The 26,064-nt window shown below is 58.1% G+C and overlaps 3 protein-coding genes and 5 non-coding genes across 9 annotated transcripts; 7 read left to right on the plus strand and 1 right to left on the minus strand.

The window, feature by feature from the left end:
• The first annotated feature begins 101 nt into the window (after positions 1-101).
• Positions 102-1,306, plus strand: LOC113844695 (40-kDa huntingtin-associated protein-like). Its single transcript, XM_027464896.3, has one exon. It carries the CDS (start codon positions 133-135, stop codon positions 1,195-1,197), a length of 1,065 nt encoding a protein of 354 aa, XP_027320697.1. The 5' UTR covers positions 102-132; the 3' UTR covers positions 1,198-1,306.
• On the plus strand, positions 1,285-11,201 carry DKC1 (dyskerin pseudouridine synthase 1). Of its 2 annotated transcripts, none has more exons than XM_038184193.2 (15): positions 1,285-1,334; positions 1,620-1,681; positions 1,812-1,898; positions 2,464-2,555; positions 3,114-3,298; positions 3,796-3,860; positions 4,435-4,561; positions 4,916-5,046; positions 5,970-6,113; positions 6,572-6,692; positions 7,750-7,868; positions 8,408-8,511; positions 8,945-9,011; positions 9,400-9,558; positions 9,829-11,201. In XM_038184193.2, exons 4-15 carry the CDS (start codon positions 2,485-2,487, stop codon positions 9,895-9,897), a joined length of 1,362 nt encoding a protein of 453 aa, XP_038040121.1. In that variant the 5' UTR covers positions 1,285-1,334; positions 1,620-1,681; positions 1,812-1,898; positions 2,464-2,484; the 3' UTR covers positions 9,898-11,201. The 2 variants fall into 2 exon arrangements, with proteins under 2 accessions (XP_038040121.1, XP_038040120.1); XM_038184192.2 differs by lacking the exon at positions 1,285-1,334 and adding an exon at positions 1,405-1,502.
• On the plus strand, positions 3,955-4,202 carry LOC113844776 (small nucleolar RNA SNORD17). The gene has a single exon (XR_003499663.3). It is a non-coding gene; the product is annotated as a small nucleolar RNA SNORD17 (small nucleolar RNA).
• LOC113844778 (small nucleolar RNA SNORD83) lies at positions 4,753-4,828 on the plus strand. The gene has a single exon (XR_003499665.1). It is a non-coding gene; the product is annotated as a small nucleolar RNA SNORD83 (small nucleolar RNA).
• Positions 5,186-5,318, plus strand: LOC113844781 (small nucleolar RNA SNORA36 family). Its single transcript, XR_003499668.2, has one exon. It is a non-coding gene; the product is annotated as a small nucleolar RNA SNORA36 family (small nucleolar RNA).
• Positions 7,050-7,297, plus strand: LOC113844775 (small nucleolar RNA SNORD17). The gene has a single exon (XR_003499662.3). It is a non-coding gene; the product is annotated as a small nucleolar RNA SNORD17 (small nucleolar RNA).
• Positions 7,954-8,029, plus strand: LOC113844774 (small nucleolar RNA SNORD83). The gene has a single exon (XR_003499661.1). It is a non-coding gene; the product is annotated as a small nucleolar RNA SNORD83 (small nucleolar RNA).
• Positions 11,202-11,568: 367 nt separating the features above from the next.
• MPP1 (MAGUK p55 scaffold protein 1) lies at positions 11,569-25,624 on the minus strand. Its single transcript, XM_027464895.3, has 12 exons — positions 25,380-25,624; positions 20,740-20,883; positions 20,439-20,517; positions 19,340-19,425; positions 18,771-18,839; positions 16,543-16,739; positions 16,215-16,321; positions 15,649-15,729; positions 15,158-15,238; positions 14,715-14,917; positions 14,320-14,394; positions 11,569-12,906 (listed from the first exon to the last, which is right to left on the minus strand). The coding sequence occupies exons 1-12, from the start codon at positions 25,488-25,490 to the stop codon at positions 12,730-12,732; spliced, it is 1,410 nt and encodes a 469-aa protein (XP_027320696.3). The 5' UTR covers positions 25,491-25,624; the 3' UTR covers positions 11,569-12,729.
• Positions 25,625-26,064: the final 440 nt, after the last annotated feature.

The raw sequence follows: 26,064 nt of genomic DNA on the forward strand, positions 1-26,064 counted from the left end.
CCCATCCTTCACGAGACCACGCCTCCTTTCCTCGAGGCCACGCCCCCCTTTCCCCGGAGCGGGCGCTGATTGGCCGGCCGTGCAGCAGCCCCGGGGGCGCGGCGCGTGCGCGTCACTTCCGGGCGGCACGCGATGCTGGCGGCGGCGGCAGGAGGCTCCGGGCCCGGCGGGGCGGGCGGCTCCGGGCCCGGGCCGGGCCCCGGTGGCGGCGGTGGTGGCAGCGGGGACGGGGACTTCCTGTCGCGGTACCGGCTGGTGTCGGCCAAGCTGCGGCGCCGGTTCCTGCGGAAGCCGAACGTGGCGGAGGCGGCGGAGCAGTTCGCGGCGCTGGCGCGGGAGCTGCGCGCCCAGGAGAGCCTGCCCTACGCGGCCTGGTGCCAGCTGGCGGTGGCGCGCTGCGCGCAGAGCCTGTTCCACGGCCCCGCCGAGGCGGCGGCGCTGGGCGAGGCGGCGCGGCTGTTCCTGCGGCAGGAGCGGGACCTGCGGCAGCGCCTGGCGCTGCGCGGCGGCTTCGGCGAGCACCTGGCGGCGGCGCAGAGCTGCGGGGCCTTCGCCGCCCGCCTGCACCTGGAGCGCGGGCAGCCGGCGCTGGCGGCCGGGCTGTGCCTGGAGCTGGCGGCGGCGCTGCGCGACACCGGGCGGCCGGCCCGAGCCGCCGCGCACTTCCAGCGGGCCGCCGAGCTGCTGGCGGCGGCGCGGCTGCCGCTCGAGGCTCTGCGCTGCCTGGCCGAGCGCGCCTCCTGCCTGCTGCTGGGCCGCGACTACGCCGGGGCCCTGGCGGCGCTGACGCGGGCGCAGGCGCTGGCCGGGGCCGGGGTCGGGCCCGGGGGGGCGGCGCCCGGCGGCGCCTTCCTGGACGCGCTGGTGCGCTGCGAGGTGTCGCGGGTGCTGCTGCTGCTGCTCCTGCAGCCGCCGCCCGGCAAGCTGCCCCCGGAGCACGCCCGCACGCTGGAGCAGTACTGCTGGGAGGCGCCGGAGGGCGGCGCGGCGGGCGGCGGGCTGCCGGCGGCGGCGAGCTACCTGCCGGCGGAGCTGTTCCTGCTGCTGCAGTCCGCCGTGCTGGCCTGCCAGGAGAAGGACGCGGCGGCGCTGCAGGCGCTGCAGGCCGAGCTGTGGCCGCTGCTGAGCGCCGAGCAGAACCACCTGCTGCACCTGGTGCTGCACGACATGCTGAGCCCCGCGGGGCAGGGGCTGTGAGCGCCGCCGGGACGCTGCGAGGCGCTCCCCATCCTCCTCCTCCTCCTGTTTTTTCCACGGACCGGGACGCGGCGCGGGGCTGTATTAAAGCTGGCGCTGGCTGCACCAACCCGTGTGTGCGCTGCCCGCTTCTTGGGGTACGGGAGGGAAGGGGTTAACGGAGGGGGCGGGGCTTAGGGCGGAGGGGGCGGGGCTACAGAGGGGTGGGGGCACGGGAGGGGCGTGGCCACGGCTCCGCGCATGCGCGGCCCTTTCGGCTTCCGGCGCGGGTCCAGCACGCGGCGCGGCCATGGCGGACGGGGACGGTGCGGGACGGGGGGGGGGGAGCGGGGGAGGCCGGGAGGGACCTGGGGGGGGCGCGGGGCCGGGTTGGGGCTGAGCGGGGCCCTCTTGGGCCTGCCCTGAGCGCCTCCGCCCCGCAGGTGGCAGCGCCAAGAAGAAGCGCAAGAAGGAGAAGCGGCCGCTGCTGGACCAGGACGTGGCGGTGAGTGCGGGGTGGGGGCGGCGGCGGGGCCTGGAGAGCCCCGGGGGCAGCCCCCTGGGAGCCTCCCCGGGCGGCCACGCGTGTGTGTGGGGGCCCCTCTCAGCCCGCTGAGCCCTTGCTGTGCCCGCAGGACATCCAGCACACCGAGGAGTTCCTCATCAAGCCCGAGTCCCGCGTGGCCCAGCTGGACACGTCGCAGTGGCCGCTGCTGCTGAAGGTAAGGGGGGTACGGGGGGGGTACGGGGGGAAATCAGGGCTTGGCCTGGCCGCCTGCCCGCCCCCAGCTCTCTGTGCTCGGGTACGGCGCTGCTCTGCTCGCTGCCACGTGCGGTGCTTGCGGCAGGGCCCCGCCACGTGCGTGCAGGGATCGGGCTGCAGAGCTGGTGGCGGTGTCTGGGTGCCTGCTCTCACCTCATCGCCTCCTGCAAGCACTTGTAAAAAAAACTTCATTAAATTAACTTCGGTCTCATGGGGGCCTGTGCTCCTGTGTGCCCCCAAGCCATGCATATAGAGCTCATGGGGCACGATGCAAATATTCCGCAGTGCAAAAGTCAGCTTTCTGCTCCTTCCCCACCTATTCTACCTAGAACCTCTGATCCTTTCTCTCAGGAAAGCATTTCTGCAGTTTTAGCTGCAGGTTGGTTGCAGTTTGGCGGAGTTTTTTTTCATTCAAATGTGAACCGGATGTGGGGTAATTGCGGAGATGCGTTAGGGCAAATAGTCTCCTCGAGCTCAGTTGAGTTTCATTTTACTTACAATAAATTTTCGTTTGGATTTGGTAGAACTTTGACAAGTTAAATGTGATGACAGCACACTACACACCCCTGCCTTCTGGTGCTAACCCCCTTAAAAGGGAGATCTCCGAGTATGTAAGGTGAGTTCAATAACCTCTAAAACGACTTAATTTTCTTTATGGTTAACGTCTTGAAAGCATGTTCTGTTCTATGTTTGTCTCCTACCTTCCTGCTAAACGCTGTCCTGCTACTAATCAGTGAATGTCCAGCTATGGCCTGCTGGTCATTTTCTGTAAAGTTTTCTTTGTTCTGGGGTTGTGGCAGGTCTGCAGGTGGACGTTGCAAACACCTGAGGAGTTTTGAGTGGTCCTATGGAAAACCCTTCAGCCTGCCAGGCTTTGAGGCTGCCTGGAACTTGTTTGCAGTGTTTGGTTTGTATTAAGGACCGAGTACTGATAACATTATGGAAAGAAGAGAATTACTTGCTTGTGCAGAGTACGACCTGCCTTTCAGAGGAGCAGTGTGCAGAGCAGCTTGATGCGTGCTCAGGGGGAGCAGCTGTGGGCTCAGCTCTTACTTGGCTGTTCATTTAGAAATCCTTTTCTTTTTCCCTACAATGGCAAGTCTCATCAAGGTTTTCACACTACTGCTTCATTTGTCCCAATACTTAGCCCTTAATCTGTTGCGTTGTGCCGTAGGTCAGGCTTTATTAACCTCGACAAGCCTTCCAACCCATCTTCGCACGAGGTGGTCGCGTGGATCCGGCGCATCCTTCGGGTAGAGAAGACCGGGCACAGCGGCACACTGGACCCTAAGGTGACTGGGTGCCTGATTGTGTGCATTGAGAGGGCAACGCGGCTGGTCAAATCCCAGCAGAGTGCAGGTATGTTTATTGACATGGGACCATTTTCACTTGAAGTGGCTTGGAAGGTGCAGAGCTCTTTTGGAGACAAGATGGAGACTTCCAGCCCTGCCTTGAAAGGGCTGCCCTAGGCTTACAGTGCCTTGAACTCAAGGATCCATCTTGCTCCAAGCCAGTGAGGGTGCACCCGTGCTGTCTCAGGTGTTTTTTGATTGTTTCTCTGTGTCTGGGACTTGTGCTGTCAATGAAAACCCTTCTGAAAGACCAGTTTCATGTATTAACTGAATTTAAGGCACAAACCTACAACTCCAGTGAAATAGTGCTTGGTGAAACAACAAACACGGAGCTCAATTTTCACTGTGAGGAGAACCAGCTGGATAGTGGGTTGTGTGCGCTTCTCAGGAGACGTTTGTGAAAATACCTGGACTCTCTAGATGTGTGGCTGTGTAGCAGCGTGCGCCTTGAGATCAACATTAAATGCAAGTGGCCGCTCCTGACTGCTCTTGTCGTTCTTTCAGGCAAAGAGTATGTGGGAATTGTTCGGCTGCACAATGCAATTGAAAGTGAGGCTCAGCTTGCCAGGGTAAGTCTCAGCACACTGTTAGCCACTTGACGCTCAAAGGGTTCAGCTTCTGTGGGATTTGAGAGGGTAGGAATGGACATCAGGCGTGCTGTGTGTGAGGTGATGATGAAGTTTATCCATTCTCTGAGTGCAGTGGCGCTGCCCTCCTGCAACACCCCGACTCCTGTTCTAGGGTTTGGGTGCTGTGCAGCCTCCAGACACCCTCCAGTCTGCCAGTGTCCTACTGGGGGCTGCTGCGGTGTGTGGCTGGCTGCCTGCAGGAGCAAAGCAGTGCTGGCAGGGTCAGAGCCTCTCTCTGGAGGGGCTCCGTCCCCACTAAGACGAGGGATAACATCTGATTGCACACTGCCACCTGATGGAAAAAGCCAGCTGTACCTCACTGGCAGTTGGGGTAGCGTTTTGACCACATCAGTGGTTTGTAACAGCTTTCTTAAATACGACATAACCAAATGGTGATGAATCTTCTGCGTTCTTGCTCGTGGAAGTGGCCTTAGTTGCTGGAGATCCTACAGTGCTCATATGTTAGCTCTGCTCATGGCCCAGGTTAAGCTGTTGTTCCTGCTTCTGCTTCCAGGCAATAGAAACTCTGACAGGTGCCCTGTTCCAGCGACCTCCCCTCATCGCTGCTGTCAAGCGGCAGCTGAGAGTCAGAACCATCTATGAGAGCAAGCTGGTGGAGTATGATCCTGAGAGAAGATTAGGTAAAATGGGGGTTTTCTGCCTTCTTTCAATTCAACTCGCAGCTGATAAAATTTCCGTTGAAATGGGCTGCTTCCTGTCATTTTTAGACAAACTTAAGACACAAATCCTTCCCACCATCAAGCAGTAACTGCTTCCCGTATTGCTTGTGTGTGCAGAGAAGCAAATCCCACCTTGCATCCTTCACTGGCGAGCCAAATGATGTCAACTAGATGGCATTAGCACTTGGTGCAAAGATGACCTTCATCTATCACCCCATGCTGATGGCTCTCTGAGGGGTTGAACAAAGAGCTTCTAGACGCGACTCATTTCTAGACACCTATTTAAGTAACCTTCTGTCCTGCCTTGTGTTGCAGGTATCTTCTGGGTGAGCTGTGAAGCAGGCACGTATATCCGAACGCTTTGTGTGCACCTTGGTCTGCTGCTCGGTGTTGGGGGCCAGATGCAGGAGCTCCGGAGAGTGCGATCTGGGATCATGGGAGAGAAGGTAACGGTGGCTCTGATTATAACCAGCAAATCAGGAATTGTCAGAATGGCAAGAGCTCTGTGCAGATGTGCATCGACTGGGAGCAGTTTTGTGAATAGCCCTGACAACATGGAAACTCTTGGCCACAGGCAGTCTGTAACCAAAGTGTTGAGTTCAGTCCAGGGCCCTCTCCCTGTTCTGGTAATTAAACTTTGGAACAATGAGCGACTGGGAAATGCACCACGGTGACTGAAAGTTTGTTTTACGCCACCTGTATTTCTCGGCCTACAAAGCATGCACGAGCCGAGCTTTCTGCGTAGCAGCTTATGACCACTTGGTGTCAGGGCAGGACGCAGGGAGCGTGCCTGTGGAGGGGAGCTTGGGAGGTGCAGTCGTGTATGATCTTGAACAATTCCCCACTGTTTTCTGTGTGGCCATTGCTGGATCCTGTTGCCAGTTCAAGCTCCAGGACTAATTTATCTCCTTACAAAGCAGGGTTATGAGAGTGATCAGTAGCATTATTTCTGAATTCCAGGTGATGGATGCTCACAGGTGCTTTGATAACTTATTGCAGGTCACAGATTGGTGAGCTGCTTGCTTTAGGCTTCTACTCACTGATGTTCTTTGTCTTGAAGTTTGAGGTGTTTAAGTGTGAAGCACTTCTGAAGTGTAGCCAGGTAGGCAGGGTCTATCCATTAGATCCAAGTGCAACGTGACATGAGGAAGGTTGAAGCCTGCAGTAGCAGAGATTAGGCTGATCTTGAGCTGTATTCTCTTGAAAGTATTTGTCCTTACCTCTTCCAGGTAATATTTGTTGATGATTGCGAATTGTGCATCTGGTTTTGCTCCCTTTCAGCACACTGTTTGCTATTAGGCTTCATTTTCTTTTATGTGTTTTGAGCTGGTGGCTGGTAGGAGAACTCGGAGGGGTTGTGTCTTTTCAGGACAACATGGTGACGATGCATGATGTCCTGGACGCGCAGTGGCAGTATGACAACAACAAGGATGACAGCTACCTGAGAAGGGTGATCCTGCCCCTGGAGAAACTGCTGACTTCCCACAAGCGGCTGGTCATGAAAGACAGTGCAGTGAGTTCCTGAGTTAGAGCCAGTTGATGTAGTGACTGTGAAGTGTCGTCCTGTTTGTATAGCTAATAAAATAAATGGGAAGCAGGATCCTCGTGGAGTACAGCAGGGTCCTGTTTGAGAGCTGTGTAGGACCTTGTATGGGCTGCTGCAAGGTCACAGCAGTAAGATTGGAGAGCCCTGAACCAAGCGTCCGTCAGATGTGCTGTGCTCCTCGCTTTAGGAGGATGCTGATGGTTTTAAGAGATCTGCCTCGCGTTGTTGGCTCTGATGGGTGCTTCCTTTTGCTTGCTTTTCCCAAAGCACCCAGGTTTTATATGGTAGATAATGAGAAACAAATATGTGGGGATGTTATTGTTAACAGTAACGGCAACGGAGGCCAAAACATAAAACATCAGAGGCACTTGCATTGTTTTTATTCTCCAGTAGCTTATAAGCCCTCTCATACCCCACCTTTTTAGGTTAATGCTATTTGCTATGGAGCAAAGATCATGCTACCTGGTGTCCTGAGGTATGAAGACGGTATTGAGCTTAATCAGGAGATTGTTGTCATCACCACAAAAGGAGAAGCTATCTGCCTAGGTATGAAACTCCTCATTCTTCTTGTGCCCATCTATTCTAGTGAACGTGTAACAGATGAATCTCCAAGCACAGAAGGTTTAAATAGCACTTCCTGACAGAAATTGTGGGTTAATATGGCCTAGTGAGCTAGGCTGCAAGATGGTTGGCATCGAGCAGGATGTTAGGAAGCACCAGCTGCATCAGAGCCGAGTTGTATGCAGGGTAGGCTGTTGCTTACATTGCTGTCAGTAGTCTTCTGTTACTCCTGTTACCTCTTGCTGCCTGGGATATGAGCTGCATGCTTTCTTCAGAGCCAGTCCTTGGTGACAAGAGTTCCTCAGTCACATTGCAGCTGTGTGGTGCTCAGGCGTGCTGTGTGTGAGGTGATGATGAAGTTTATCCATTCTCTGAGTGCAGTGGCGCTGCCCTCCTGCAACACCCCGACTCCTGTTCTAGGGTTTGGGTGCTGTGCAGCCTCCAGACACCCTCCAGTCTGCCAGTGTCCTACTGGGGGCTGCTGCGGTGTGTGGCTGGCTGCCTGCAGGAGCAAAGCAGTGCTGGCAGGGTCAGAGCCTCTCTCTGGAGGGGCTCTGTCCCCACTAAGACGAGGGGTGACGTCTGATTGCACACTGCCACCTGGCACATCACACGTACCGAGGATCAGTATGAAACGTCTTGAGCAACTGTCAGCTTCTGTGAAGTGGCTTGAAGCAGTGCTTTGTTCTGACTGGCGTCTTCATCGAAGCTGTGTAGATGGCAGGTGGTGAGGCACTGTAGGATGGTCTGTCTGGTGCTGTGTGGCCTCACTGATCTTCTGGAGTAAACTGGAGGGGCTCGTGCTCCTGGTGTAGTCGATCCATGACACAGGTGCTCTCTCATCTTGCAGGGCAGCTCTCTGAAGCTTAAATTCAGGACTTGTGTCCAGTAAGATTTCGGGATGATATGGCATTGTTGGGGTATTTGCCTGCTCTTTGTGCTGCCAGAGGAAGAGCAGGCTGAACCCAACAGGTTGCTGCATCTGTCCTCTCACAGTCTTGCTGTTCTAAAGTGTTCACGAGCTCCCTGCTTGCTTCTGCAGCTATCGCCTTGATGACCACTGCAGTCATCTCTACCTGCGACCATGGCGTGGTGGCAAAGATCAAGAGAGTGATCATGGAGAGAGACACGTATCCCCGCAAGTGGGGCCTTGGTCCCAAGGTGAGCAGCAGGGGGTGTTGGTGGGAGCCCGGCTGTGGGGCTACGGGCACCTCAGGTCTGTGCTTGAGCCCTCCTGTGTTAAAGAGCCACATGATGTGAAGTGGATGGCATTAGCACTCTGTGCAAAGATGACCTTCATCTATCACCCTATGCTGATGGCTCTGGAGGGGCTGGGCAAGGAGCTCTGCAGTTGGAGTGGGTCACCTGAAATGTGGGAGGTCATAAAGCTGCGGGGAGAAAAGCACATCAAGGATATAAGCCCAATTACACGCAGCTTTTGCTGTTAGTTCCCCCCCAAATTAGCCCTTATTTCCTGATGAGATGCCTTCTGACTACTCCCTGTCTGTGATTTGTAGGCTGCAGTGCAGCGGATGTTTTCTCTGAGTTGTCAGAAAGTCCTTAGAGAAGCGTTCGGTGACGATGTGGTTCTTGGCTTGGCTTGCTCATAGATTATCTCCTCTCAGGATGAGTGGCTGAAGCCCAGGGGAAGGTTTCTCCTCTGTGGAGCTGCAGGCTGACTTTGTGCACTTTGCTCTCAGGCCAGTCAAAAGAAGATGATGATCCAGAAGGGTTTGCTGGACAAGCACGGAAAGCCCAACGAGAGCACACCAGATTCCTGGAAGAAGGAGTATGTGGATTACAGGTGGGTACGATTTCAGTTTCAGAATGATGGCACAGAGAGCAGGCTGTGTGCAGTGAGCACTAATTTGGGTGCTGCTCGTGCTCTCAGGTGTGTCAGACATGGCCAAGGTGTATTTGCTGTCTGGGCCCTTGATGTGCGGTGTTCTCAGAGTTACAGGGACCGTGCTGGTGCTGGGCAGGGCTGGAGCGGAAGGCCCTGAGCAGACGGTTATCCCTCTTAGCCTATGCCTGTGGCTTTAGAGGGAGTCAGTCTGCTAAAGGAAAGAGGGGAGGCTTTGCTGTTGTCCTGTCCAGCTGGCACTGGTGCAGGCTGCGGGTCTTCCCCACACTGAGCTCCTCCACCTGAAGCCTTGCAAGGGGAAAGGGGCTTTGTAGTGGTGCAGAGCCGTGCCAGGCAGTGACTGTCCTCCTCAGCCTGGTGTCTTCTCTTTCAGGGAGACGTCCAAGAAGGAGGCAGCTGCGGTTCCCCAAGCTGTATCAGAGGTGGAGAGGGCTCCAAAAGTGAGTATCGCTGGTGCTGTCTGGCTGTAAGGTTGGTTGGGCTCTGAAAACCTCTGATGTGTGCCTGTTCCTTTAGGCAGTTGGTATCAAGTGCTGAATTGTGGGCTGCTTTGTTTGGTTGTAGTACGTGGGCAGTGTTTCATATTCCGGGAGCTTAGTGCCTGCTTTGTTGTGGTTTTGTGGTCTGTGGATTAGCAGTAGAGTGACCTGTTTATGGCCTCAGCCCATTCATGTTTATCTCTGGCAGTCTGTAGCTCTCCCTCCTTTTCAAAGCGTTGCTAACTGAGAAATTTGAATCGGGCAAAGCAGCCGTAAGCTTGCAGACAGCTTTTCCATCCCTTGAGCCCTTTTGGGAGATGGCCCGGCTGACCGTGTGCTCTCCTAACAGAGGAAGCGGGAGTCAGAGAGTGAAAGTGAGGAGGCCGTGACCCCGCCATCCCCAGCCACTCCACCACCAGAGGAGCTGAGCAAAAAGGAAAAGAAGAAGAAGAAGAAAGAAAAGAAAGCCAAAGAAGCAGCTGAAAGTGGGGGAGAACAAGTAGAAGTGGTATGTAACTGGGTACTGCCGTGGTACAGACCAGGCATTGGGAAGGGCTGCTGTCTGTCCCCTATACCCCCAGGATAAATGTGGCAGCATCCCGCTGTGCGTGTCCTCAGCGTACCAGGCTCCCCACAGGGGGAGGAAGGTGCCTCGGTACAGGCACGTTCGCAAAGTGGACTGGTTGTGAGGGAGGGGGGGATGGATCTGCACTAGGGATTGACATGAGCAGTGGGTGATGCCTCTCATTCCTTCCTGACCTCTCCAACCTCTTCACAGACCAGTGAAACCAGCACCAAGAAGAAGAAAAAGAAGAAACAGAAGGAGGTAGAAGAGAGCTCAGAGTAAGCGACTGGATCTATCCAAAGCAGGCGACCTCATCGTTAGAGAGGGAGGAGTCTGAGGCCTTGAGAAACCAGGACTGGCTGCATGGCAGAGGGGCCAGCAAGTTCCCAGTTCCTTTTCTGCTGTGCATATGAGTGAGGAGGTGTGTTTGCCCAGGATAAGCCCTGCTCATGTACCCCTCCTCATCCTGTTTTAAGGGTAGCCAGAGGAGGGGGTACCTGACTGCCCCTGCACTGGACTGCTTTGTGAATCTGGACGCCTTGATGCCAACAGAAACGGCATCTTCAGGGAAACTGCAGCTCCTTGCTCTTAGGTGTATTAATTTCCACCACGAGAGGGAGGAATGGCACTTTCCCCCTGCTCTTGTCCTGCCTCTTCCTTCCTTCTCTTCCAGGGTTGGAGCTGTTACCTGACAGTCACAGAATGTATTGGTGGCTGGAGGACTGGCCTCGCCACAGCCCATGAAAGGGCTTGGCATGGGGACAATTGAATCAGTTATTTGAAGGGCTCTGTGTTTTTTTTTGACCTGGCCATATGCTTGGCTTGACCCTCAGATAATTGAGAACAAATGTTCCAAAGGTATTCAATACCTTCTAAAAACTTCTATCATAAAGGATTAGAACATGAATTTCCTGCTTTATGCTTCAGAGATCCTGTTAGTTCAGAGATCCTGTTAGTTGTCAGCTGATCCTAGACCCAGTGTCCCAGTAATGTTGCTGGTGTCTACCTCCTGCTGGCTCCATCCTGGTGGTTGGAAGGGGACTGCAGCACTCTCAGCTGCCTTCCCTTGTCTTGGTACCTAACGTGCTCTGGAAGCTTCCAGTGGGGATGTGGCTGTGGGGCAGAAGCAGTAACAAGAAAGTGGCTGTGGCTGCCCAGGATCTCTAAAGGGCTGTCGGGACTGGAGAGCTCATGAGCAGCTGGCCAAAAGCAGCTCTGCAGGGGGCACTGGGTGTGGAGCTTGAACGGTTTCATAATGAGTTGTCCGAATATCCTTGGCTGGGGTGGCTCACTGGCAGCAGGAGGTCTCTTCTATCACAGGGATAGTGCTGAGCCAGGATTTTAGCCCCTTTCGATGGGGAAGGATCCAGGCTGTGGTGTTCTGAGCTTCTATCCCTGCAGAGATCCTGTAACATTTGTCTTACCTTAATGCATTGCTTTAACCTGACTTGTCTGACCCTTTTCTCCCCTCTAATGCTAGAGGCGCAGGCAATGGTGCCAGCAGCTGGTGACTGTCAGAACCTGAGCAGATGAAATGTCACGTTTTTATTCTTTTTTACATAATAAAAGCCCTATTTTTAAATGGGTGACTTTCTTGCTTATCTGGCTCGTTAGGAGGTCGGTGTTCTCAGATCACTGGGTCCCTCTGTGGGGAGGGGAGGTGGTTAACGTGTGTGTGCTGCAGGTACAGAGAAGTGCTTGAGTCTACTTGGATGCCAACTAGAGAGGCCTCTGGTCATCTGGACTGGGTAGGTGAGTAGGGGCCACCCTCTGCTTGTAAATCCCAGTGGGATGTGCCTGGAAGCTTTCTTTCTTCCTACTGGAGAGGTCTGGCAGTGGATGGAGAACTGCTCGGCACTGGCCTGCTTTACCTCAAGTGTCTCTGGGTCAGGGAGGTGGAAGGCTTGCAGCTGGGAGCCTCTACGCAGCCTGAGTTAAAACACCAGCCACGGCGATGTTTCAGCACATGTTTATTGCTGCTCATTGTTTCCCTGCAGTGGATCAGAACAAAGGTCCCTATTGCACATCAACAGATCTTATTTTTGGCATCCTTAAAACAAAACAAAAAAAGATTGCACAAGACTTGTTAGCCCCCTTCCCCTAGCTGACTGCTGAACACACACGATATTCTTGCATGGAGGTGATGGCTGTGGTCTGCCCGGGAGCCACCACGATGCTTCCTGGGCATGGTGGGGCTGGTGTATCGATGCATTCCACCTTCAGGAGGAGCAAACCCCTTTGTGGGGGTGCCTTTTAGGTTAGCATACGGTGTGCGAGGCACCCGGGACTGGAAAACATGCCTGGATGATCTCTTTAGAGACTGTTTCTACTGCATGCAATGGATACTTGTGGCTGGATCTACTTTACCCATTGAACTGCCCCTCTGGGCTTTGGTCCGCAGGACTTGCTCAACTGCTGCTGAGTTTTTCTGGCCAGCCAGTAACAATCCAAGCCGCACAGTGAGGATTTAAATGCAGGGAGTTTTTACAACTACAGTTGCACAGGGTGAAACAGAAAACCCAAACCTCAGAATGCAGGCGCAAGACCTGCCTGGGGATGGCACGTTCCGTGTCAAATCCACACTTGCTTTTTTCTGGTTTTACTTGCTTGTGAGGGGAAAGCCTTGGACTTAGGAGCCCTGCTGTGGTCTAAGAAGCCTCCCAAGCTGTGGGCTTGTCAGGGGCTCGAGGTCACCATCCAGGCTTTCAAGGTGTTTGGTGCAGGTGCAGGGACACCTGCCTGGAAGGCCCCTGCTGTACCACGTCCCTTGGGGCTGACGCAGAGACCAAGACGGGCTGGGTGCTGCAGGATTGTGCTTTCCCTCGCCAGGTGAGGCGGGGGGGCTGTGCTCTGAGCTGTGGGGATGCCGTGGGCTCTGCTGCAGCCCCGTTTGAGTGCAGCGGGAGGTGGCTGTTCCTTCGGGCAGCCTCTGGCCTGCATTCCCTGGCAGTGGCGCTCTGGAGACCCTGTGTGTGTCGACCAAATGAGACCGGGTCCGTGGGGCAGCAGAGGAAGGGACTTGTGCTGGGCCGGGCGGCGATCAGGGGAAGCTGAGGAGGAGGTTTCTCTGCTGCAGGATGGGTTGATGGGAAGCGGCGGGGGCTGGAAGCCCTCTCAGTACACCCAGGAGACAGGCACCCACTGTGGAGAGCTGCAGGCCTGCTCAAAGGCTTCCTCCAGCAGCTTGAGGCTTTCCTCCACCCCGTTGTTGACTATGGAGAGGTCGAAGTAGTGTGCGTAGCGGCTCCGGATGCTCTCGGAATCCTTACGGAGTTGCTGCAACGCCTCTGACTGCAAGGAACAGGAGAGCACACTCAGGAGGCTGAGGAGGGGGATTCCCAGCCCCTCCCAACAGGCAAGCTCTGTCCCATCCCCAAAACAGCTCCAGCTGTTCCCAGCCTGAGCACAGAGCAGCGAACAGGCCAGGAGAGCTGTTGTGCAGCCCCACGGGAGCATCAGTGGATTTGAATTGTGCTTTTATGCAATGCTGGGAGCATCAGGTTACCCGCTAGAGTGAGGTCAGCTCTGCTTAGCCCTGTATTCGTCTTTAAAGTGCCTTGTGGCAGCTCCCCAGGAGGAGGAGGTTCGCCTAGCAGCGGGCTGCTCATTGCTACAGCTCCCCAGCTTGAGGCCTGGGGCTGATTTAAAAGCAGGAGCTCTGCAAGACGATCCCTCCCCGCTGGCCTGTAAGCAGCACGGGCTGACAGCCCCAGCAGCCTCCCCATCCCGCTGCTGGCTCCCCGCAGCCTCTAACTGAGCAGTTTGCCTGGGTCACACAAGCCCTGCTAGGTGACATTTTGGCTCTTACTCCTGGAGGAAGCAGCTACCTGAGCTGCGGCAGCTGGCTATATATAGAGCAGTGCGTGCAGCAGCAGGGCTGGCCCTGCCCACTGCGGCAGGGATTAGTGCCTCTGCCTGGAGCCAGCGCAGCCACGGGGCATGGGCTGGGGGGAGCGGGCTGCCCCCAGTGTGCAGTCTGACTGTATAACACTGCACATCAACGCCTGTGTGATGCTACAGAAATCTCCCTCTGCAGCCTGCTGCACGCTGTACGACCCCCAGCTAATGGTCTGGGCTGGTCCAGCCTCTGAGCGGTGCTGTGGGTCAGGAGGAGCACGGCTCTGTGGGATTTCCTTTTCTCCCACTGCTCCCCATCTCCCTGCTGTGGTTAGCTCTGGGGGAGCCGCAGGCAGTGGCTCGGCAGGGAGGCAGAGCTGCTCTCTGTCTCTGGGAAGCAGGCACGCAGCCGCCAGCCCTGGGGTGCTCAGCACCGGGCGGGTTAACTGCAGCATCAGTGCTGCTTGGCCCTCATTTTGGAGGGATGAGCACAATGAGCAGAAGAATGGAACACTGCTGTTTGCCTGTCCGATTTGCATAGCTGATGGCAGGAGAAGTGTTCCTGCTCTGCAGCACTGCTACAGCTGGTGCTGGTGCTGGGCTGTGCACCCAGCTACATGCTAGTGGCTCGTGGTGCTGCGGGGCCGATGCGGGCTGGGGTCTGTACCTGGCAGTCAGCCTAAGGCTGCAGGAATCCCTCAATCCTATTCCTTAGCTCTGGGCTGATGAAGCCTCCCTGCACCACAAGGAAGATGATGATCCTCCTTACAGAGCAGGGAGGAGAGCCCTGGGCTGCCACAAGGTTTCTGCTCCTCTCCACCCCCTGCCCAAATGAGAGGAAACTCTGCAACTGCCACCATCACTCACCTCCTCTGCCTTGTCTGTTGGGGCGATGAAGACTATGAATGGGGAGAGCTCTGCCGTGCGGACGATCTTCAGGGTCTGTGGAGAGAGCAGCACATGGTTACAGGGATGTTGTGGTGCCCGTGATGCAGCCGTGAGCATCCATCCCCGTCCCTGCAGAGCACCCTGCTCTGGGCTGGCTGTTGGACACCACTTCATGAAGCAGCACCCCCATGGCTGGTGTCTGACAGGGGACAGGGTCCCTGTCCCAGCCAGGCACATGCTGTACCCACATCTTGGGCATGGAAATGCCACCTCAATGCTCCCAGGCTTGGGGAAGGCTGGGTTGGTCACACCCAGCACGAGGGTGGTTCAATGCACGGCAATCCCCATCCCGCTCCCGTTCCCCTGCTCCCTACCTGGGGCTCAATGTCCAAGATAGCGACTTTGTCCTGCTGGTGGATCTTGTGCACTGTTTCAAACTTGGTGCCGAACATATTCCCCTGGTAGCTTCCAAACTCCAGGAACTCGTTGGCTGAGATGTCCCGGGTCATCTCCTCGGTGGAGACGAAGTAGTAATCCTTCCCGTCCTCCTCGTTCTTCTTCGGGGGGCGCGTGGTATCTGGGGAGAGAGGGCAATGCCTGGCATGTGCTGACCCCAGAAGGCCTGGGGAACTGACCTGGGGGGTTTCTGGTCCCTTTTTGAGCATGGGGCTAGGGCAAGGAAGAGCACAGAAGACCTGTGTACCTCCCATGAAGGTCAGAAGGTCCAGGCCCCCCTGCCCTGAGGAGGAGGTGAGGAACATGCCCCAGGGGGTGCCAGGGCAGGGCTGTGTGCCCCTCGCCCTGCGGAGTTACTTACGAGGAGCTGGGTACATGAACTTCTCGGGGTTGTTGCTGAGCAGAGCGTTCTTGATGTGGCTACGGCCCACTCCACTGGCTCCTGCAGGGAAGGAGGGATGGACGCTGGAGCCGGGCTCAGGAGGAGCCAGGGCTCCTCTGCAGCTCCATGTCTGAGGGATGGTACCAGCACTCCCAGGACCCGCTTTCTGAGCAGGTCTGTGGTGTTCTCCAGCCTGGAGGAAGCTCTCCCTGCATCAGGTGCTCTTGCCTCCAGCAACCAGGACAATGTTTAAGAGCCAGAAACTCTCCCGAACCCACTCCACCCCAGCCCTGCAGTGCAGGTGGCAGCCCACATGCAGATGTCAGCCTGCTTGGGGACTGCTGCAGGCATAGTAAACGCTCCCCAAAGCTCACAAGCTTTGAAGGGCAGCCCTGCCCCAGCCCACGTTCAGCCCCACGGCCCCCAGCACGTGCAGCCCCTGCGCTGAGGACACCTGGGGCAGGGCCTACCGATGAGCACCAGGGTCTTCCTCTTGAAGGCGGGCAGCCTCACCACCTCCTCGTAGGAAACCACATCCAGCTGGTCAAAAACTGGAGCGGAAGAGAAACAAGACAGTAATTAGCACCGGCCTGGCTATGACAGTCAGGCTGTGCGTGTGGGAGTACAGCCAGATCCTCTGGCAAAGCGAGGGGAGCGATCGAGATGGGGCGTTTCTGCCCAGAACAGTAGGACCCAGCAGCAGGGTGAGGAGGCAGCGGGAAGCTGCAGAGAGCTTGTTGCTCGGGGACCTTTATTTATCTTGCTGATTTATGGCCCTGTTTGTTGTTGCTCGGAGCTACAGGTCGGGCCAGCAGCCAGCACGTCCTCAGCCCGCTGCTGGCCCAGGGCAGGCCGAGCACGGGTTAGCTCGGGGTTTTCACAAGCAGCTGACAGGCACGCTCCGTGTCCCAACAGGACACTGACCTGGGGTTTTGTGGTCCCTTTTTGCTGTGACTGCTTCCCGAGGGCTGAGCAGCAGCAAGGCCAGCGCCTGCCCCGTGTTTGACAGCCTGCAGATTTTGGGGCTCACACTTACTTGAGCTGTGCTTGGCCAGGTATTTGTCTTTGCACTTCTTTTTCTTCCCAAAGGGGCTGCAGCTCGGGGCTTCGCTCTGACTGGACTGGGTGGTGCTTGCCACACGCCTGCCGAGAGAGGAGGACACCAGTGAGGCCCGGCTGCCACCCCAAGGCCCTGGAGAGCACTGGGATCGTCCCTCAGACACACAGGGGCACCCACCCTAGAGTCTCACCCTACTCCTGCCAGCACAGCAGAGCTCCGTGCCCCAGCTGTGAGCTGGGGATGTGGCTCCCAGCCCCACGACCACGTCCATCCCCAGACTGGGGTTCCCTGACCAGGAACCTACCACTCCTGGAGCTCTGGGGAAGGGATGAGCCCCGCCGCCTCGGTGCTGGAGCCCTCCACGCGGCCCTGCCACCAGTTGCTGTCGTCCTTGTTGATGATCTGAATCACGTCGCCGGTCTGGAACTTCAGCCCCGCTTCCTTGCAGGGGATCAGGCTGTCTTTTTTGGGGTCATAGTCAAACTGCGCCCTCATGAACATCTGGAAGAGAGAAAGGGCTGCAGTTGGCACGGCCGTGCCGGGCGGCTGAGCTTGGCCATATCCAGCTCCCAGCCCCACGCTGCATCGCCTGGCAGCAGCTGTGCAGCTGCTGAAGGACTGCGTGCCCGAGCTGGGCAGACCGTGCTGTCCTTATTCCCCATCAAAACAATTTCCCCACAGCACATCCTCCAGCAGCGCTGCTGTGACCTGCCAGAAGCACAGGGCCAGCGGGACACAAGCGCGGGTCCCTCGCTGCCAGGAAAGCAGAGCACAGATCGGGCTGTGCCATGAGACCTCTTGGGAAGGAAGACGACAAACATGGAACAGCCTTCTAGGATCCTGCCACCTGCTCAGGACCAACACTTGCTTTGAAAGCACCCTGTGGTGCCAGGAAGGTGGGCACCGACACAAGCACGCAGAGGACGCACAGCGGGAACTGCCTGGAGCCCTCTTCTCCAAGCCAGGCATAGCCAGGTCCCTCAAATTTTGGAAAGACCCCGACTGAGCGTCACCCCTAGACAGCTCCAGGCATTACCCAAGGACATCAAATGGCCGGCTCCCGGTGCAGATTATTTGCCAGCCCCTTCCTGGGGCTGGAAGCTCAGGCACCGAGCAGGCCCCAGCAGAAGGAGCCTCGGTATTTAAGGTCAAAAACCTGCAGTTTATGTCGGGGTTGGAGGTGACCCTGAGAGACCTGAGCGCTCGGTGTTTCTCATTAGGATCCTCCCAAGCAGAACTGCCACGAGAAGCCCTCGGCTGGCCTCGTGGTGGCCGGCTGCCAGGCTGGGCACTGCTTTCGCCCAGGGCATCGCGGTGCTGGGATCTGCACCGTCACGCCGTGAGCTGAAGGGGATCGAGGGGACAGAGGAGGTGAAACGAAACCAGGAGTTACTCTGCTCTCAGCAGGGGGCTGCAGCCAGCACAGACCTGGGCACCTCGGGAGCTGCTGGTCCCGGGAGCCTGGATGCATTGAGGGGAGGGCAACTGCTGCTGCTGGGAAGGAGTTTGTCCCCGTGTCCTTCCCTGAGCCCAGAGCCAGGTGGTTTGTCCTTTTTCTCAGAGGTAACTTCTCCCCGGCGCTGAGCTGGCCTGGCCGATTGGAGCTGGCTCGGTCAGGCCAGGGTAGGCCCAGGACAGCAGGAAAGGGGAGACAGGGCCAGCACTTAATAAACAAGCACATGCAAGGCTGGTAGAGCTGGAATGACGGCCGCAAGGGCTGAGAGAGAAATGGGGTGATTTTCACTCACCCCCATACTCAGAGACTTCAGCTCCTCTGCGGGAGATCCTGCCCCCACCTCTCCCAAGCCCCTCTCCCACTGCTGCCTGTCCACAGCGCAGGGACTGTGCTGGGGTGAGCTGCAGCCCCGGGAGCAGCTCAGTGTGCCGGCCACCACGCTCAGACATCCTCCCTGAGGACCAGCCCTCCGCGTTACCCCGAGCATTTCGGCCAAAGCAGGACTCCAAAGGCAAAGCCAGCCAAGTGCCCATGCTGAGCGCAGGCGTGCACCCTCCGGAGCGTGTCACCCCCTGCCCGGCAGTGGCAGCAGGAGCTGCCTTCCTCTCCCCCACTGCTTCCTTCCTCCCCCTCGCTCAGGGGCAGAGCTGCTCAGCAGTGCCGGGGCTGATGCAGCAGGCAGCAGTAACGGCCCGGCACGGCCGAGCGCCCCGTGCTGCACCTGGAGGCGCTGCCGTGAGCTGTAACGGGGATGTGGCTGCAAGGCTGTGTAACGGCAAGGCCTGGAGGTGGGCAGGAAGCTCTCGGGCTTCCTGGTGCACGCACACTGCTGCTTTCGCATCGCTAAAGACTGCGCACAAGTAGGTGTGTGGCTGGGGAAACCCAGGCCCGTGTTCCTGCATACGCATCAGGTTAACTCATCTGCGGTGATGGAAGTGCAGGGCAGGTCCCTTTGCCCTCCAGCAGCTCCTCCAGACCCCTACCCTGCCCCAGGCCTCTCCCCAGAGTTGGTCCCTGGTGGTTTGCTCTGGTCCCACCCAGCCCCAGAGCCGTGTCACGACACAGCCCGCACTTACCTGGAGAGCAGGGAGGCGGCTTTGCTGGTTGGGAATGACTTTTATTGAGACCATGCCCTGGGTTTCTTTCTAGTGAACAAAGGAAGGGGAGAAAGAAAAGTTGGAGTAGGTGGGCCTGGAGGCAGCCCGGCAGCAGCAACCTGCACAGGGAGCGAGGACCCACAGAGGAAATGCTCCTGTGTGCTCGCCGCTCTGCTGTGATTTGGGGAGGCCAGAGCCCAGGCAGAAATGGCTCTGCTGGGGATGGGCTAAGAGCTGTAGCAGCATTGCTTTGCCACGCTTGTTCCACACCCAAGGGGGACACTGACACCCGCACAAGGAGCTGGCTGTGGGCACTGCCCAGCATCACCAGAATGAGCACAGAGATCTGCTCCATCTCCAGCCCAGCTGTCCCTGGGAGGAGCTCAGGAGGAGCGTCCCATTTGGCCAGCATAAAGGAAATGCTTCCCTCCGTCTGTTCCCTCCATGCTGGCCCCTTCTCAAGAGACAAAGACAAGCTCCCCAAGCAGCACATCCGTAGGCAAAGGGCTCGCTCCTGGGGAACAGCCCCGCCACACACAGATACCTACCAGCATCTTCTGCAGCTGGTCAACCGAGTGGTTGCTCACGCTCTGCCCATTGATTTCTATGATCTCATCACCCACGTGCAGGGAGCCTGCCAGCAACGGGAGAAACATAAAAATGCAGGAGTAGACAAAAGGCACCCACCAAACCCCAGCTAGGCAGCTCCAGCAGCCTCTGAGCCCCGGTGAGAGCTGTGCCCCGGGCACCACGGTGGTGTTTGCCTGAGCAGTGCTCGTGGAGCCACCCCTCACCTAACCCCAAGGCACAAGGGGAATGAATTGCACCCTCTCTGCCCAACGCACACCCTTTGTTCACGCTGAAGGTTATCAGTTTACTTTCCACTTTGTGTCTTTCCCTGCTTTAGACTGGTCAAAGCACCCGTTCCAGAGTTATTTAAACCCAGCCCCAAGTACCTCACTTGGAGCCAAATGACAGCCTCTTTACAAAGCCCTTGAACACCAGCTTTCTCGACTTTATGTGTTTTAAATTTATACATCCAGCCAGATTATAGCCTCAGATATACTGCTATAAATCAGGCTCCGGCAGCATTATTGGAATGGCTTCTGTATTATCTTGGCAGGGGCGAGCTCAGACTTCCCACTTCGACCCCAGGCTGGAAAAGGGGCCTCATCTAAGCACAAAACATCTCATTTCCACACCCCCTTGGCAAGACCCAAACCCACAAAATGGCACCTATTAATTTCTTTTGGCACTTAATTTTGGTCTGCAGAGCCAATCCCCAGCACGCCTGTCCTGCCTGTGCACTTCAGGAACGGGAAGAGCTTCCCCCCCAGCCTCTGGGGTACGATCCATCTCTAGTTACGGTCACCCCGTCACAGGAGGGAGACGGACGGCTCTCAGGTTCCATTTTGGGAGAGCCCTTCCCCCAGCCCTGCATTTCTCCCTAAAGCCTCCAGCGCATTAACAACAACCCTGCAGAGAGATGGGCGAGTCCTGAGCTCCTGACATGCTCCTGGTGGAGGAAAGGACACAGATATCCATGCCACGGCGGGGCTGCCTGATCTCCGCACGGAAAGAAGCCAGATGTAATCGTGCCCCTGGTGCATGGCCTCTAGGAGGGCCTCGGCTGTCCCTTGCTGTTACCTTGTCTGTGAATCATGCCCCCGTGGAAGATCCTGGCCACCATGCAGCTCTGCTTGTCGTTCAGCTTCAGCGTGATTCCCTGGAAGACAGGAAAATCTGTGACTGCTGGCCGGAGGGGAGAGCCCCCGCGCTCCCAGCAACATCGGCTCCTCTTGGCACGGGCATCGCCTGCAGGTCCCGGGCAGGAGGCAGCATCCAGCACCCTCTTCTTGTGGCTGAGCCTCCCCCATATTCAGCCCACCAGCATGGCTCTGCCTGCCCCTCTACCCCGCTCGGTGCCACCAGGCTTTGGGGTCCTCACCATGGGCTCCTCTGTCACCTTCTCGAACTGCACCAGGCGTATCTTCCGCACCTCGCGGCCGTTACTGTGGGAGGGACTGCCCAGAGTGGCCGAGCCGTTGGTGTAAATGTCCTCGGTCATGGCATTCGGGGCCTGGGTGACGGCCTGTCAGGGCAAAACACAGACCGGGGTTTAGGGGCTCCCCCTGCGTGGGGCTGAGCTACTCCCATGGTCACGTTCCTGGGCGCAGGGGGGGAGGCGAGACCCGTGAGTGGAGGAGAGGACAGGAAGAGCAAGGGAAGAAAGAGAGCAAAACAGCTTCCCCCTTGAAGATCAAGATCAGCAGTTTTCCAGCTTGGGAGACACAGGAGGCGAGAAACCTTTGGAAAAGTTACAGGTACAGAAGCCAGGAGTCCACAGCTGGTTGTCTTCTGCAGCAGCAGGTCCCGCACACCACTGATGTGTCGCAGCAGCGCGTGGCCCAAAGCCCACAAAAGCCCAGGGCAGCTTCACGGAGCTGTTTGGGCCTCACCCCTGAGGAACAGGGGCAGAACTGGGGCCAGGCTCTGCCCTTGCTCAGTTTGCAAGCTCAGCTTTTCCTCATCTGGGTCAACGGGCAACCAACACGCTGCAGGGCCACGTCCCCATCCAGGCACCGAAGGCAAAGTGCTCCCGAGCCAGCCAGAAGCTCCCTGCTCCCCTCCAGCACCCAGCTCCAGCCCAGCTGGGGCCGTCGGCACTGGGAAGAGGATTTCATAGATTTCATAGAGGATTTCAGCCCTGAGGAAATCTGTTCTTGGTCTGCAGTGGGCGCTGGGGCAGGGGTCCCAGACAGGGACCTCCAGACATGCTCTGCCATGCCGCAGGGACACTGCAAAGTGAGCTGCTGCCCCCCAGGACTGACCCTGCAGTGCTGTCCGTGCCCCCGGCTCCCCATCGGCCATCCCAGCCCTGCTGAGCGAGTGGGTGGGAGGAAGAAGAGGAAGAAGAGAATGAACTTCTCCAGCCCTGCCTGAGGCCAAAGTGCCTGTGAGGTGACCTGAGTCAGCACAGATCACGTTTATCTCATTCATGCCTCGGGAAAGCATTACACCACGCAATCCCCGGCTCCAAACCCCCAGGCTCAGCAAAGCCCGGTGACCCAGGACACGGCACAGTCTGCTCCAGGGCTGGGAGTTCCCGTCCCCACCACCCCAGCCAGCTGAGCCTCCTGGCCCTGACCTTTGCTTTTTGCTGAGAGCTGGAGAAAACACCCAGGCCTCGACGCTGACACAGCACCAGTGTCACCCTGGTGACTCCTGGAGAGCGAGCCTCGTCACCGCACACTCGCTGCAGTGCCTCAGGAGGGCTCCAGTCACTCGGCGGCCGCTCTGAACCCAGCAGGGTCCTCTAGGATCCCCGGCAGCCCCCAGGTGACTGCACCGAGCGGTCGGTGCTTGGGGATGGGAAATGCCAAGCTCGTGATGGGGAGCTGGGGAGGGCACACGTCAGCTCCAGTGCTGCGCAGCAGGGCACTGGATGCAGGATGCACAGCTCCTGCTCGGTGCACGCGAGCTGTCTGGCTGCATTGCCTTCCCTGAACCCTCCCAGCAGCTGTCACGCTCCTGGCCAGCTTGGTGACCTCTGGAGGCTCTGCAGCGGTGCTGGCAGGGGGACAGCTCCTGCTACGTACACACGGCTCCGCAGGAAACATCTGTGCCTGCACGCTGCCAGCAGCCAGCCCTGCGGCCACAGACAGTTCCACACAGCCCCAGGGCTCGGCCACTTCTGCAACCAGGGCGAGGAAGTTTGGAGCTAAACCACACAGTGCTGGAGGACCCCAGGGCCTGGCACCCTGCCCCACGGTCAGCATCGCCCACCGGGGTGGCTCCTGCTGCTGCACTGGGCCGCACGGCACCGGGGAAATCAAACATTAACCGGGCAGCTCATTTCCAGGCGGCTGAAGCAGCACTTGGGGAAGCGGCACCCTGGTGCAAAGGGCACGCCTGGTGGTTTGGTTCCTGGGCTCTCCTTGCTGTCCTCACCAAGGGACCTCGATATCGGGTGGCCTTGGAAGAGCACGTGGTGAGCACGTGGAGAAAGGTCGGGCACTGCTGGCTTTGCCAAGAGGGCCCCCAAAGCACAGCAGCTCAGATGGAGGCAGGAGGGCAGAGGAAGCCCAGTGCCAGGATCCCCTGGGATTGCCCTCCTGGTACAGCAGCAGACGCGCTCCACCAGCTCCCTCCAGCAGCCATCCCCCCTCGTCTGGTCATAATCCCTGTGGGCATAGGCAGGGAGGCTGGCACGGGTGCGTCCTTGCCCTGGGGTGGCTCAACCCCATCCCGTGAGCACAGAGCAGAGGACGCCCTGAAACACACTCTTGCCATGGGGTGGGGAAGAGCATCCCAACTGGAGGCACAGCCAGCTCCTTCCCTGCCAGCATATTTCGGTGCCAGGGAATGAGCAAGGATGAGGCCATGCCAGCTGGCACACCCGGCATGGCTTAAGAGCCCTCCACGCGTCCTGCCCCATTGTCCCCACAGCAAGCCTGGGCATCGCCCTGCCCGCAGCCCTCCCCGGCCCATGTCCTGCACGTCCAGGTGCTGCCCGCAGCTTTCTGCAGGGCCATCTGCTCTCCTGCTTGGTGCAGAGATGTCTCCAGCAGCCTCTCCTCCCACCCTGGAGCATCACCGCCGTGCAGCAGATGTGTGCACTGGGGTCTCAGTACAGCTTAAAAAAGATCAACATGTAAAAACAAAAGCAAACTAACAAAAAAATATAAAGAAAAAGAGCGTGGCTGTTGCTTTCAGGCCATGCAGGCTGGGCAGCAGTGGTCATGTGGCCATTTAGAAGTAATTCATCCTGCCTCCTGCCCGAGGCTACTCCCTGCTCAGGTCTACAATCACATGAGCAATCTCACCCAAGGCCTCAGCAATATGATCCAAGTTTAAAAAAAGAAAAAAAGTTTGAAACCAAACAGGATTACGCTGCTGAAACCAGAAATAGGCACAGACGTGCCACCAGGTCACAGGAGAAAGGGGAACAGAGAAGCAGGAGGGACAAGGGACACAAGTGGCTGTGGGACCAGTGCATGCCGCCACCTCTGTGCGCCCTCACACTGATTCCAGCTCACTGGGAGCTGAGACTGAATAGGTTTAGATTTCCTAGGGAGCCCAGTCAGTTTTGCTGAGGCACCGTTTTCCCTCAAGGAAAGGCTGATGCAGCCTTCCAGATGTGTTTGCGAAGCCTGTCACCTCCAAGGGACAGCCAGTAACACTGTGACACTGATGGTGAGGTGGCCCGGCCGCTCCATTCCCCACCTTCAAAATGGCTTTTTCCCTGCGGCCGCTACGGACTGGAACAGCACAAAATAGGTTTAAGATTAAAGAGCTGAAACCAACCCCATCCACGTCATTTTGGTCAAACCCAGTTGTTTTCCTCTGGTCTCAACTACTGGTTTCACCCGTGGCCATTTCAGAACTGGGGACCGCAGCCTTGGCCTGCGCTGGAGCTGGCACTGCTTTGGTGCCACGAGACAGCATGCCTGGGGGACAGCACGCCGCCCCCTCCACACCCCAGCTCAAAAAACTGCCCTTCTCTTCACCACCAGCCTGCCAGGGCTCAGATTTGCCCATTTTACAGCCGGGGAACTGAGTCACGGCCGATACGGTGGCATGCCCAAGGTCACCCTGCAAGGCAGGAGCACCGCTGGCAGTAATGCCCACACCTCCTTGGCAAACCTGTATTTGCCAGGGAGGAGATAAGGGGCCAGGAAGGTACATAGTGGGGCCAAAGGGGAGAGGGCAGCGGCCTGCCTCACTTCTGCTTGTTTTCTGGCAATGACTCTGCTTCCACTTGTGAGGTTTTGCATGCCCTGCGGCCACGGGAGGAGTGCGGCGCGGTGCTTCCCAGCACGAGGTTCTGCCAGGGGCAGCAAGAAGAGGAACCTCTGCTGCTCTGTCTAATTTGGGCTGGGAAGCAGGACCCTGAACCTCTCCCAAGAGCTGCTGCGATGTCCCTGCCACTCCGCAGAGCCACCGTGGGCATGGCCAGCGCTGTCCATGCCTGCTCATGCTGCAGGGACGAGCACACAGCCGATGGGCAAGCTCAGGACACACAAACCAGCTGGGTGCTAGCCCTAGCGAGCACCTCCCAAAAGGCCCCACGCACAGCCCAGTTTGCCATCTCCCTCCTCATCCCTGCCGACACCAAGCCTCCGTGACAGCGGGGAGCTGCAGGCCGGCTCCTGCATCCTCCACGCCGCGCTGCCTTTGGCGATTTATCCCCGCTCCGCACGTGGCCAGGCAAGCAGAGGGATGGGAGAGCTCCTCGCAGCAGCTGCCCGACCCAAATGCTATTTGTTTTTTTATTTTTTGGAAGCACCCTGCTGGGGTTGAGCCATAAAAACACAAACCACCAGCATGGGCCAGACCTGGGGAGCCTCTTTGGGGGATGCTCCAGCGTCCATCCACCGGGATGGGCCAAGGGCAGCACCGGGGGGAAATCTCCTCCCTGCAAGCAAGCCCCGACCCCAAACTCGAGCCAGGGCTCGGGGGGGGGTTCTCAGAGCCGAGCAGCTCTGCCGGGAGACCTCCCCCCGGGCTGCCCCAAACCGGGCACGGAGCCCCGGCGGGCAGCCCTGCAGGGCAGGGAGCAGGGCAGGGAGCAGGGCAGGGGCTCACCTCGGGCTTGGCCCTGTTCTGCAGCAGGTGCTCCAGGTAGAGGTCGGAGAGCGCCGTCCTCATGCTGCCGCTGCCGCTGCTGCCGCCTCCGCTGCTGGATTTGAGCGTCATGCCGCCTCCCCACCGCGCTGCCAGCAGCCGCAGCCGGTTCCGCTGGCTCCAGCAGAGCGGCCCGGCCCCAATCCCAACCCCAACCCCAACCCCGGCCCCGCCGTCCCAAGCCGCCTCCAGCACCGCCGCTGGCCCCGCACGCTCCGCCCGTAGCGGGGCGGGGAGCTGAGGGGAGGCCGGGCCGGGCGGAGCCGCGGGGGCAGGACGGGGGAGGGCTCCCCCCGGGCCTCCCCGCTCTGCCTGCAGCTCACCGCCCTCCTGGGGTTGGGGTTGGGGCTCCCCGGGAGCCCCCCGAAAAGCCCCGGGGGTGGTTGGGGTTTGCCCGTGGGAGGCGCGGGGCCACGCGTGGGGCTGGAGGTGCCCGGGGGGTGCTGAGCTCCTCTTCCACACCGGTGGTCCCATGGGTTGGGGTCGTGGTCAGGTTTGTGTTCAGGCTATAAGGACACAGAGAGCAGAGCCTCAGGTGAAGACTGAACTTTATTTTGGGGTGGGAAAAACATTCCGGGAGATTTTTTCCTTCTTTAAAATAAGCTGAAAGGAAGAAGAAAGTGGTTCTGTGCCTTGCCACAGCACC

Source organism: Anas platyrhynchos, chromosome 10 (genome assembly GCF_047663525.1).
Source record: "Anas platyrhynchos isolate ZD024472 breed Pekin duck chromosome 10, IASCAAS_PekinDuck_T2T, whole genome shotgun sequence".
NCBI lineage: Eukaryota > Metazoa > Chordata > Aves > Anseriformes > Anatidae > Anas > Anas platyrhynchos.